Genomic DNA, 13,087 nt, shown 5'->3' with positions numbered 1-13,087 from the left:
CATGCGCAGACGCCGAAAAGACGCGATCCGAAAGTATGCGGTAAAGTCCGCGTCAATCAGAATAAGGGCCAATATGATGTCAGCAGGCAGCTCATACTGCTTGTGCCCTCAGGGGGGGTTATTCTGGTCCACTCGCAAGGACTGTATGTTCGCACGGGGACTGATGTTTGGCATATGCGCAAACGCAGCCGCATTCCTGCGCAGGTGCATACACCGGGTGCGTGCGACCACGGCAAACAGACTATTTGCCAGATGCATTTACCCAACATTTTGGGTGGGGAGCTGCGGCGGATAGTCCTGCCCATGGGAACTCCCAGCATTAATGGGCTTTCCCATGAAAATCACTCGGTGATGTGGGCGCCGGGGGGGGGGCAGCTGACATCACTATCAGCTGCCCGCCCACTTCCTTCTGAATGCCCACGAATATCTAAGGTTACCTCAGAGCAACCTTAGATGTGTGTGTGCCTTCCACATCATTCGATGGTTGTCAACTATGAAATGATGTGGGTGTACCCCCACAGCCTTTATGTTAAACATCCATTTGCAGCCTGTGCGTATGAACGCGGCATGCGAGGGGGGGGGGCATGCATATCAGCATTAGTAGGGCAGCGTCTGCTGGACTTGTGAATCAACCAGAATAAACCCCTCAGTCTGCCCACTTATCTTCAATAGATCTACAGAGTTTCACTGAAGATGACTGGAGAGACAGTAAGGTGCAGAAATTAGCAGCTAAGCATATTTAAGCTGGGTAAGCACCAGTGGCACATGACAGGGTTGTGGGTGTTCTGAGCACCCCCCCCCCCCTCTCAAGTTGTCAAGTGTCACAAGTCCATTGTATTATAATATTTAAATATTATTGCATAGCAACCAATCAGATTTTATCTGTTATCTAGAAGATGGTAAATAGATAGGTTGCTACAGGTAACATCCCATCTTTAATAGAACTCCCGACTATTTACCCCTTAGAGTTATTGCGGTGACACACTGCACATATTAGACTTTATAAAACAGAAATTATGAAACCATTTCCAGTATATTTCATCAGCTCTCCCCCCCAACGCCTCACACTAATCCCCTTATCTGCTAGGGGCTGGGAGATGAAGAAGGACAGTGGTCCCTGGAGTGTGGAGCATTCTGTTCTGAATAGAGTTTCGGCCAATCCAAGGGTCAGAAATTATTCTTGGACACAAATAAGAAAATCCGATGATCTGATGCGACATCAGCATTCAAACTCCCAGCACAAAACAAAGGGGCCGATTCAGGTTGGCTCAGAATGCTGCGAACATTACAGCTTACCAAGCACCTGAGACGCCGCCACCACCCGTCAGAAGGCCCAGCCCCCGCCACACCCGATTCCCCCCGGTAACATGCGAGGGGAGGTGTAACGAAAACACATCCCCTCATTTGCATGGTCGCCGAACATCGAATGATTTCTCCTGCCTTTGCAAATAGAAGTCAGTGAAAACTGTTGTTTGCGTGCAGCTGAATGAAGACGGGGCTGTCGGCTGATGTCCTGTGACATCAGCTACCCGCCCCCGGCAGGCATTGGCCCGCCCGCATACCCATGGAAAAGTTCAGCTTTTTCATGGGGACGCCCATAACATTCTGGGTGTTTCCATGGGTGAGCCCCATTCTCGTCCATCCCCCTGAAAGGAACGGCCCGGCAGTCTACTTAAGCAGAGACCCCTAAAAATCCTGTAAAACAGAGTATTTACAGAATGTAGAGCCATAGTTGCCTACCCTCCTGCATTCTGCAGGAGACTCCCTGAAATAGCAGCAATCTCCCTCTCTCCCTCATTAGTCTAGCAATCTCCCTCATTTCACCTGGCCCACATTACACTGTTACATTTTGGGGGAAAAAAGGAATGCGAGACAGAGACATGTACATTGAATCATCAGCGCCATTTCCCAGCACTTTACCAAGTATAGTATCTCTTACTAACTGCTTTGGGGCTCATCTACATTTGGATATAAGTAATTTTACAAGAATCCTCTCAGATGTAGCAGTATCTCTTTTCATAATCTCTCCATATATGGGACTAGACACGCCCTTTGGGGGGAGCATGACACACACCCTCAGTGGGGTGCTGTGCAAAATTCTACTACCAACTATAATCTCTCTGAAACTAGTTTTCAAAAGTAGGCAAGTATGTTTAGCTACTCCCTATTTATTTGAACTCCTCTGCTAAAGTCTATGGTCCTTATTCAGCATTAAATGCTAATTACTAAAAATTGTTAATCAGCAATTTCAGTGATCTGCACATGCGCAGGCTCTTAAAGTTCAGTCACGTTCAGGATAATGCAATGGGAGCCAGTGACACGGGGGGCTGGCATGGCGTTACAGGGGTGTGGTCCTGACATTGCATAATAGAGGTGCATTTGCAAAATTTTGCAATCACATGGCTGGGGGGGAGCGGCATGTGGGGTGGCCTTGATGTACTGCATGGTTCCCCGCATGCTATGCTGGGAGTTGTCACTGAATTAAGCCCCATGTACAGTATAAGGCAGAGAAAGTGGTTCACGTACATCTGCTGTCCTCCTATAGCTCAGCATAACATTTCCTATGTTGATCACATAGAAAAAAATATATATATATTTTTTTCAGGTTTTTTTTTTAACCCTTTAGGTGCCAAGGCAATTTGTCAAAATAAGTGTAAAAAATTACCAAGCAAACAGTTTTAGTCATCATAATGACCTGTAATGTTTACCTTATGCCTGTAAAGGAAAGATAATCATCTTTTACACAACATTTTTTATTTGAATTTATATAACAAATGTGAGTGACGCCTGCATTTTTAATGGATATTTTGTGCATCTCTCACTGAGATGTTGGCACTCAAAGGGTAAACCACTTCGGTGGTATGCCCGGAAATGTTTTTAAATTCTTAATAAATAGTCACTACAATGTGTCCGAATCCATTATATATGTAACTGCCTGTAGAACCTAAAAGGATTCCACTACCTATTATTTACACATACTGTTTATGTTTGCATACACTGAAGCTGAACATTTGTGAACAGCATTGGCCAAAATTCTAATGTACATGCTGTGATGAGGAGGGGAACCCCATGGAAGGAATTATTGGCAGGAAGACTCCAGTGATATTCTGTACATACAGAGCTACAGCGGCCGGCCTCTATGAGTCACAGGACTTCGGGGACCTTTTGCTGTGAGTAGGAGTGTAAGAAGTGTGTACAAGAAAATCTTAAGTAAATAAGATATGCACTGTAATGCGGTGACCACACAATCGAAACTTGTAAAAACTTGCTGCATTAACCCCTCATATCCTCTAGCAGTTAGAACCCTGTCATGGTGCCAATTGTTGTTTATGAGCGCCCCCCGTATTTAGAAGGGTTGGGATCATTTGGTCTATTGCATTATGGTCGAAAGTCATTAGGTCGAATCCATTAGGTCGACATGCTAAAAGGTTGACATGACTCTAGGTCGACATGGGAAAAGGTCGACATGATTCTAGGTCGAAAGGTCATTAGTTCGACAGGTCATTAGTTCGACAAGGTCATTAGTTCGACATTGTCTATGTCGACATTCACAAGGTCGACATGGGGTTTTTCACTGTTTTTTTGCCTGAATGTCAACACAGTCGACATGGACACAGTTTAAAGTGCACTGCATTCCCTCGCATCGCTCGCTGCGCTCGCAATGCGTCGGGCACGGTGCCTCGCTACGCTCGGCACACTATTTTATTCTCCCACCACGCCCTAGTGGATGGTAGGGCATGAAATACCACCTGTCGGCACATGTCGGCTCAAAAAACAGTGAAAAACTCCATGTCGACCTTGTGAATGTCGACATAGACAATGTCGAACTAATGACCTTGTCGAACTAATGACCTGTCGAACTAATGACCTTTCGAACTAGAATCATGTCGACCTTTTCCCATGTCGACCTAGAGTCATGTCGACCTTTTAGCATGTCGACCTAATGGATTCGACCTAATGACTGTCGACCATAATGCAGTAGACCAAATGACCGCATCCCATTTAGAAGTATATACAGTATATAGGTTTTTATTTCTAGCACTCACTGATACAAATGTAACTGTTCCATTGCCATCCGTAATAGGAATCAAAATGCAAGGTTTCCCACAATGCTGTACTTGTTCACGGCGACATTCATAAATGAAGATGCATATACATGCCATTAAAGCAGGCATGTCCAACGTTGGCCCTCCAGATGTTGTGAAACTACACATCCCAGCATGCTTTGCCACAGTTTTACTATTAGAGAATGCTAAAACTATTGCAAAGCATGCTGGGATGTGTAGTTTCAAAACATCTGGAGGGCCAACGTTGGACATGCCTGCATTAAAGCATACCAATGTTTCAATGCAACAGCATTTTCGTCAGGGTAGTACCCGACGAAAATGCTGTTGCATTGAAATGTTGGTATGCTTTAATGGCATGTATATACGTATTCATTTGTGGGGGCCGCCGTGAACAAGTACAGTATACCTGTATATATATTTTATTATTGAAGCAATGAGAAGTCCCCAAAATCATAAACATATTCAATGGGTGAAATGTGATAGGGTGAGTGAATCAGACAGTGAGAGATTTAGTAAGAAATCAACAGTTTTTTTTAAGCGGCAATCATTTACACTGCAAAATCAATCTGGTATTGAAGTATAAATGATTGCCGCTTTAAAAAACTCCTGATTTCTTACCAAATCTCTCACTTTCTGATTCTCTTATCCTATTACATCCAGGGCCGGTGTAAGGCTTCACAGCACCCTAGGCAAAACATCACTTACTGCACCCCCCCCCCCCCCTTTCACCCATACTGCCACCAATACCCCTTAAGTCATACTTGACAAACATTCTGGAATGGCGGTGAGGGCTCCCAAAAAATTAAATGGTCCTCCGAGCCCTACCTTGGGAAGGTTGGCAAGTCTCCTGCCTCCTGCCTTACCTGGAGGCTGCCACCCACAACAGAGTACAAAGGGGAGGCGGCAACAAAATAGGGAAGTATGCCTCAAGGGATAGTATGGAGGTGAGGTCTTAGAAGTTTTGCAGCAACCACCTGCATTAAGTACAACAAAAATCCTCACAGACCTCCTTACTTTTTGATAGACAGAGCCTGGCACCCTAGGCAGCTGCCTAAAGTTGCCTAATGGTAGAGCCGGCCCTGATTACATCTCACACATTACATCAGAATGGCCCTTATTCTGATCGGTGCGGCCCGATCAGAATATGCGGCCGCAACCGTGCAGGCGAATCCCCGCCTTCCATACGGATCGCCACCTGCCGTCCGTATGCGGATATGTGGCGATCCGCATGAAATTGTACGGGGATACGCCTCCTCCATGGTGGGAGCAGCCCCTGCATTCGATGGTCGCCGAACATCGAATGCAGGGCCGCACGCTCCACCAGGTCCCGCAACACAAGACCACACGGACACTTGTCCGTGTGAAATCATGTATAGGGGCGGGCAGCTGACATCCGGCGATGTCAGATGCCCGCCCCGTACCCACGCGTCACGGCCTCATTACCATGCATACGCCCCGCGTTTGCATGGGAACGCCCATGAAACGGGGGGCGTATGCATAGGGTAATGAGGCTAAGTAGCCCCTCACGCCCCTCTACGCCCCCTGTGCGGCGTATAAAGAATCCGTGCGGCGAAATCGCCTGCACATGCGCAGAGTGACCTCTGCACATGCGCAGACAATCAACATCGGCGGTCCGTCCGCATGCGGGAATTTCCGCACCGATCAGAATAAGGGCCATGTGCCCATAACCATGGGTAGAAATGTTCAACATACAGTGGTAGTAAGGTATGAACAGACCAGTCTAGATAAAGTGAAATATCAATGTATGATTAAGTGGACACTTTGTTTCAGCGTAAGAAACTATAAAAGTTGGGCACAATAAATGACAAGCAAATAAATACAGAGATTACTGTTAGGTCACTTGGAACATAATAAGTAGAGACAGGATTATATTCATTTGCATATTTGCATATGCATTTGCATATTTTGCCCATTCTCACTGGTTATTGCATATTTTACCTAAAATCTAGTATTGGTGCATATTTTAGGCCCCGTCCTCTTCCCACCTGCGAGTCACTGCAGTGCTTTGCCCTGCTGCTGCTGGCCAGGTAGTGGTAGAGTGTGCAGGCTGGGGCAATATGTGCGCAGTGTGGGGGACCTTAAATGTACAATATGTCTGACACTGCTCTAGGCTGCCAATCCATGTAGATAAAAGTCAGTCGGGGCAGATGCCTTTACGAAGCTCCTGAACCTTTAACTGCCCCTGGCCTGGGACTATACACCAAGAGACAGACTTCTGCAGCAAAGGAGGTGGGCGGAAGAGTTGTAACATCACGCGGCGCGGAGGAAATGCCGTGTCACAGTGAGTATGCGGCAAGGAATCCTTCCACTGCTCCGCCCTCACACGCTATGCTGACATTTGATCCATCGGCGCTGAAGATGAGGGTCCGTGTAGTTGATGCAAGAAGAGCTTTGGACGCTGCAGTATGCTGTAGCAGCCAGTAAGAAAAAAAATCCTGTGTATAGCGCTAGACATCTGCAGATGCTGTGGGCCTATTTTTGAGGTTTATTTGCAACTAATTGTATGCTGATTTTTAAATAAAGAAGTGAAAAATTACTTTTTTTATTATTTAATGTAGCATATTTTAACACTTTTTATGCATATTTGAAGTATTTTTCATGCATATTTGCATCCATATTTGGATTTTTTTATGTTGCATATAATCCCCTAACATTTTACTGCAATAGGAGGATCACCATCTAACATTCACCAGGAGGGTTTACTTAAGGAATTTTGAATTTGGGTTTGAATATCTGTTGGTGTGTGGTAGAAAGCTCCGACAGTTGGGATTCCGATGGTCAATATACCGACATCGGAATCCCAACCACCAGTATTCAGACAGGGGGCGAGCGCTAAGATGCCCCTTGCAGGCTCGGTACTATTCTTCTTCAATGGGGGTTGTGGACCCCCACAAGGGAGAATAGCCCCTGTTAGTCAGGATCCCGACTGCCGGGCATTTAACATTCGGGATTCCGATGTCAGTATACTGATTGTTGGAATCCCGACTGTTGGAGCGTCATCTGGCACCCATCTGTTGAAAAAGTTGCTATAAAACTCTCCCACATTTCATAACATTTCCCAGTTTTGTTCTCTTTCTTCAGCCCTCACATTCAAAAAATGTCTCTTCCATATTGAAAATATGCTCGTCTAAATCCAAGGAAATATCAAAGTAATAAGTGCATGATATCTGCAGACTAAAGCCCCCCATACACTAGGGCGATTCACATGCAATTTCTCTCTTTTCATTCATTCATTTGCAGCAATCAAAAGGACAGGCAGCTCAAGGGGGGATTGCGGGCAACTTCTAAGAAGGGATATAACACCCTAGTGCAGTGGTTCCCAAACTGTGTGCCGTGGCACCCTGGGGTGCCGCGGAGCCCTTGCAGGAGTTCCCTGGCTTGGTGGTCTGTGACCAATTCAAATTATTTATAGTTAATGTAATAAGCAAAACATGTGCTTGTGGCTTCCAATCATAAAATATTTGACAAAACCAAAGTGAATCCTGTCGCTCCCCACATAACTGAGCCTAAGGAGGACATAGTACCATGATTTAATTAATGTAATATTTTTTTCTAAAGTACTTTTGGGCTAGGGGTGCTACAAAATTATTTCTGATACTCTAGGGCGTGGTGAGTCCAAAAAGTTTGGGAACCACTGCCCTAGTGTATGCCCAGCTTAAAGGCCATCATACACTTATCCAGTTTGGTCCGATTTTGCCCTATTCTGACGGATCGGGCCGAGAAAGCATTCCAAATCGGATGTGCAGGTCAGACCCTACAGATTGAACCTGCTGCAGGTTCAATCTGTTGGATTGGACCCATCAGCAGCACATCACGGGTGCTTTTTATTTATTTATTATTTATTTTTTAACAGTTTCTTATACAGCGCACACATATTCTGCAGCGCTTTCCAGAGAATATTTTTGAACATTCACATCAGTGAATGTATCCAGTCTGATTCCAGTGGTACCACACCAGGGGCACACACCTTTCTGCATGTCCTACCTCCAGGGGGTGGGTGCTGAGCAGCAGTGGGTGCTGAGGAGCAGTGGGGCAGATGGTGATCAGCGGGACAGGCACGCCGTCAGGTATTAGAATTTTTTTTAAAATGTGTCAAATGACTAGACGGCCTCTAATTGGCTGAGAGCTCTCTCTCAGCCAATCAGCGGCCACCCGGAAAGAAGGCCGCTGATTGTTTGAGAGTGCCAAGAGTACGCGGCGTGCCTGTCCCGCTGATCACCGCCCACTGCTCAGCACCCGATGTCCATCCCACTGCTCCTCACCGCCCGCCGCAGCTCAGCGCCTTCCACCCGCCCCATTGTTCCTCACTGCCAACGGCAGCTCACTGGTTACATGTGGTAAATCGCATGTTATTTCTCACATGTAAAAAATGGCACATCAAGTGCCAAATGGTATGTGAGCTTCCCAAGGAGCTACCGGGGGCTCACAGAAAAATTGGGTCAGCCTTGTCTTTAGAACAAGTCAGCCTAATTTATTGGGGCCTTATGAGTTGCACTATATTGTTAGTCAATGTAAAAAGATAAGGCAACCCCCATCTTCCTCCAGGCATGGGAATTGCCAAGAAGCCATGTCCCCTTTAGTGACGTCAGCAGGGCCACACCACCTGTTCTGAAAGCCTTGCTTATTATGGGGGCATCCGCCTTTGTTGTGCTCAGGGGGATATCTTATACTTCTATATTATCCCCCATGCTCTTTGCAGTGTACATGCTGCCACTGGGTGAAATAATTAGGCGCCATTGCCTTGCCTACCACTGCTATGCAGATGACACACAGCTGTACTTGTCCTTTGCTCCGGGAACTGAAAACCCAATAATAACCCTAAATGACTAGTGTCTAATGTCTAGCGGAGCTCCAGGAATGGATGAGTGCCAGTTGGCTGAGACTGAATCCTGATAAAACAGAGCGCTCCTTATGATAGGACCTCAACATCAATGGACAATACTGCAGCACAGCCACCCAACTGGACTGACACTTGGAGGTACAGAATTACAAAACTCTGATCCTGTGCGGAATCTTGGCGTGGTGCTGGATGGTGGATTGACACTTAAACATCAGATATCAGCCACAATCAAATCCTCATTCTTTCATCTGAGGAACATAGCCAGAATCAAACACTTAATCCCATCTGAAGATCTGCCAAAAGTCATACATGCATTTGTATCATCTCGTTTGGATTACTGCAATGCCCTTTACCTTGGGCTCCCAGCAAAAGAACTGCACCGATTACAACTGGTACAAAACACAGCTGCCAGACTGTTAACTAAACAGCCCCATTCTAGCCACATTACTCCCATTCTCTACTCCCTTCACTGGCTGCCAATAAAATGGCAAATAATTTTCAAGATCAATCTACTGCGTTTCAAAGCCCTACATGACAAAGGCCCAAGGTACCTGAAGCAGCTTCGTATTCCATACTGTCCCACCAGATTACTGCGATCTGTAGATGAAGGACTTTTAGCAGTACCTAGGATCTCCCGTAATTCATCTGGGGGTCGAGCTTGTAGAAATTTAGCTCTGACTTTATGGAACTCACTTCCCCGCACAGTTCACGAGACCCCCACTCTAGAATGCTTCCAAAACAGACTCAAGACTTTCATATTTACTCAAGTGTTTCCTTCAGTCCCTTAAGTATTGTTTATGAAAAGCTTTTCTGTACATCATTGTTTCTGTACTGTATTACATTCATTCTATCTGTTAAGCGCCTTGAGTCCTATTGGACAAAGAGCGTTTTATAAATAAAATAATAATAATAATAATTATTATTATTATTATTATTATCTTATCCAATACTGCCAATATGACCAACTATAGGGTTACTCTAGTGGTCAATGTTTGCCAAATGTGCATCCAATGGTTGCATCTTTGCATGCAATCGCTGGGTCAGAGGTGCAGATTATTAGTTTGACTATACAATATTTTCACACAGCGGCTGCATACACATTTGCAGCTGTGAAGCCATTAGCATGCATTTCTGAATCATGCACACTGTCCCTGGAAACATGGATCGGTCATGGTACAGTTATTTTTTTTTATGTAAGAAAACCCAGTAGTAGGGTGTATTTTCTTATTTTATCAAGGAAAATCCGGATGGAGACGTGTGAACCAGGATAACAGCACAAGTCTCTCCAAGGATTGCATCACTTTTGTAGTATATGCGATGCGATGTACATTACTTAACTATAAACTCGAAAAAAAAGTGGCTAAAATCGCATTGCACCTGCACAGTACAGTAGATCGCATCGCATCCCTCTTCAAGTGCCAAAATCGCACGGCACAAATGAAGTACAAAATGCACAGCACACATATCGGCACGTGTATGGGCACCTTAAGAACTAGTCATAGTGCTTCACAGAATTACAGACATAGCCGTGCTCATCCTTGCGAGATCCCCACCGCTCGTGACCGGTAGCGGGATTGCACCCATCTCCATGAGAGTCGCAAGTGCCGATTGTCACGGCAATGATACATCTGTACTACAAAAAGCCTTTTTTTTTACTCCACGTTCACTCTGACAAATCATAATTTCATGTTTTAGGACATCTTCCGTCACAGATAATAATCCATGTTTGTGTCCTAGCTCATGGGTGATAATGGAGCATTCTGCTATACAGTAATGAATTATGCTTTGCGAATATTCTGGTAAAAGCAGAATCACTGAATATTCCCTCAATCGAGGTTATCAATGCATATACGGAAGTTCTAACTGTGAGATATATTATTTTACAAATTCTGTTCTGCCCAATGTGGGACATAACTTGTAACTGTACGTGATCAACCACCTATTGCCTATACTGCGTAATTCTTTTTTTTATTTACAGTTTCTTATATAGTGCAGCATTTTCCATTACACTATACAATTATACAGGATTTATTAATGATGACAATTTTATTTACATCATTTTACGGATATAGCTATAGCACGTAAAACTCAATCAACTAATATTAGGATCTGACAATATTGCATTTAATATAGTTACTGGTAAAATACCAGGCTGTAATTACTATGTCCCAATTGACAATAGCTATTTCAAAAATGATGTAACATTTTGTGCAATCAATTCTGAAAATTAAAGGAACTGTTATTGAAATACATGAGCCGCTGTCTGTTGCATTTAGAGAGTCTTTATAGCATTTTGAGCAGATTGCGTCAGATGTATCAAGCTTCAAAAAGTGATAAAATTGTGATAAACAGACAGCCAATCAGCTGCTAATTACCATGTTACAGGCTGGGTTTGAAAAAAGACTGGTAGGAGCAGATTGGCTGGTTGTTTATCACTCTACACTTTGTAACTGTACTAATCAGTTTGCTAGAGTAATGATATAACACAGTGATCCTCAGAATGAAAAAATGAATCACATGTAAGTATCATATCAACTTTATTCAATTAAATTAACACATATGTTTAAAAAAAAAAAAAAAAAAACTAGCATGTCTATTTTTAAAGAACGGTGGTGATGACAGATAACAGCAAACACACACAATCACAAGGCCTGTTAACCACTTCAGTGTTACAACTAATCTGGGTAAAATAACTTTTTCACTTGTACTGTATCTTGGTCTTAAGTGTGGTACAGGAGTGTTACAACTCACCTTGAGTTCGCTTGGGTTCCGCCTGTTTTCTGCGCTTCTCTTTGAAATCCTCAGACATGGTACATGTACATGTGTTTGGACCGCGATACATCCAATCTGTGCTGATGTTTCTGCAGCTTTCTCTTTCTGTCTCTGACACATACACTCACATGCTGGGGAGTACCCCACAACTCCCTCTATGACGTCACATGTGGAGGGGCTGTCCTCGGGTGATTCAAAACCCAATATGAACTTCTGCCCAGTACATATTAACCCTGTGCACAACCAGTGACAATGATTGCACTATAGAGTATAACAATACTGTTATAATAAGCCTGAATATTTTCTATTTATTGATAACTACTTTGTTGTCCTTGAAAGAAACACTACACATCATTTAGCTTACATGATGTTTAAGTACAGATATTACTGTCATGTCCATTACATTTGTATAGCCACAGTACTTAATTATTCCTGTTATATTTTATTTTTATTTTATTTATTAGCAGTTTCTGGTACTTGTGTATTATAGCGGCGCCCATCGCATCGCATACCATAAGGCATGTGATGGTATGCGATATCGCGCGATATTGTAAAATGTCATACAATTTTAAAATTGTATGACATTGTGTATGGCATACAATGCCATACAATGCGATGCGATTAAAAATTGTATAAGCACCCTAATGGGTGCTTACAATGTTAAATGCACCCCCGCGCCACCCCCACTATAAACGTGAACCCGAAGCATGGCGAGCGGCGGCGGTACGCGTCCTCCGACCTTTTCATACCCCCACTCTCCACGTCGGTGATGCACCCGATGGCATGCGATGCGATGCGGAGTCGAGAATAGAAAGTGTGGCGAGCCCGAAGTGTGGCGAGCGCAGCGAGCCCCGCGAGGGGACGCCGATACCTTCACAGGTATCGGCGTCCCCTCGCGGGGCTCGCCACGCTTCGGGCTCGCCACACTTTCTATTCTCAACTCTGCATCGCATGCCATTGGGTGCATGGCATGCGATGCGATAAAAACATTGCGCGATGTACATCGGGGGCGCCGCTATAATACACAAGTACCCAGTTTCTTATATAGCGCACACAGATTCCACAGCACTTTACAGGGAATATTTGAACATTCACATCAGTCCCTGCCCCAGTGGAGCTTACAATCTATATTCCCTACCACATGTAGACGCGCACACAGACATTATAGGGTTAATTTTTTGGGAGCCAATTAACCTACCAGTATATTTTTGGATTGTGGTAGGAAACCGGAGTGCCCGGAGGAAACCTATGCAAGTACAGGGAGAATATAGAAACTACGCACAGTTAGGGCCATGGTGGGTATTGAACCCACGACCTCAGTGCTGTGAGGCAGTAATGCTAACCATTACACCATCCATGCTGCCATAGAATCATTTAATAATATAAC

General features: G+C 44.4%; 1 protein-coding gene across 1 annotated transcript in view; it reads right to left on the bottom strand.

The window, feature by feature from the left end:
- Positions 1-11,793, bottom strand: part of LOC146059111 (zinc finger E-box-binding homeobox protein zag-1-like) — a 72,287-nt gene extending 60,494 nt beyond the window's left edge. The window contains exon 1 of the mRNA XM_083171233.1: positions 11,680-11,793. Within this exon, the coding sequence (XP_083027359.1) occupies positions 11,680-11,770 (91 nt within the window). The 5' untranslated portion in view covers positions 11,771-11,793. The remainder of the gene's footprint in view (positions 1-11,679) is intronic.
- Between the last annotated feature and the right edge of the window lie 1,294 nt (positions 11,794-13,087).

Source organism: Crinia signifera, chromosome 2, assembly GCF_055691185.1.
Source record: "Crinia signifera chromosome 2, ASM5569118v1, whole genome shotgun sequence".
NCBI lineage: Eukaryota > Metazoa > Chordata > Amphibia > Anura > Myobatrachidae > Crinia > Crinia signifera.
The sequence above is the reverse complement of the archived record's forward strand: the minus strand, read 5'-3'. Positions and strand labels throughout refer to the sequence as shown.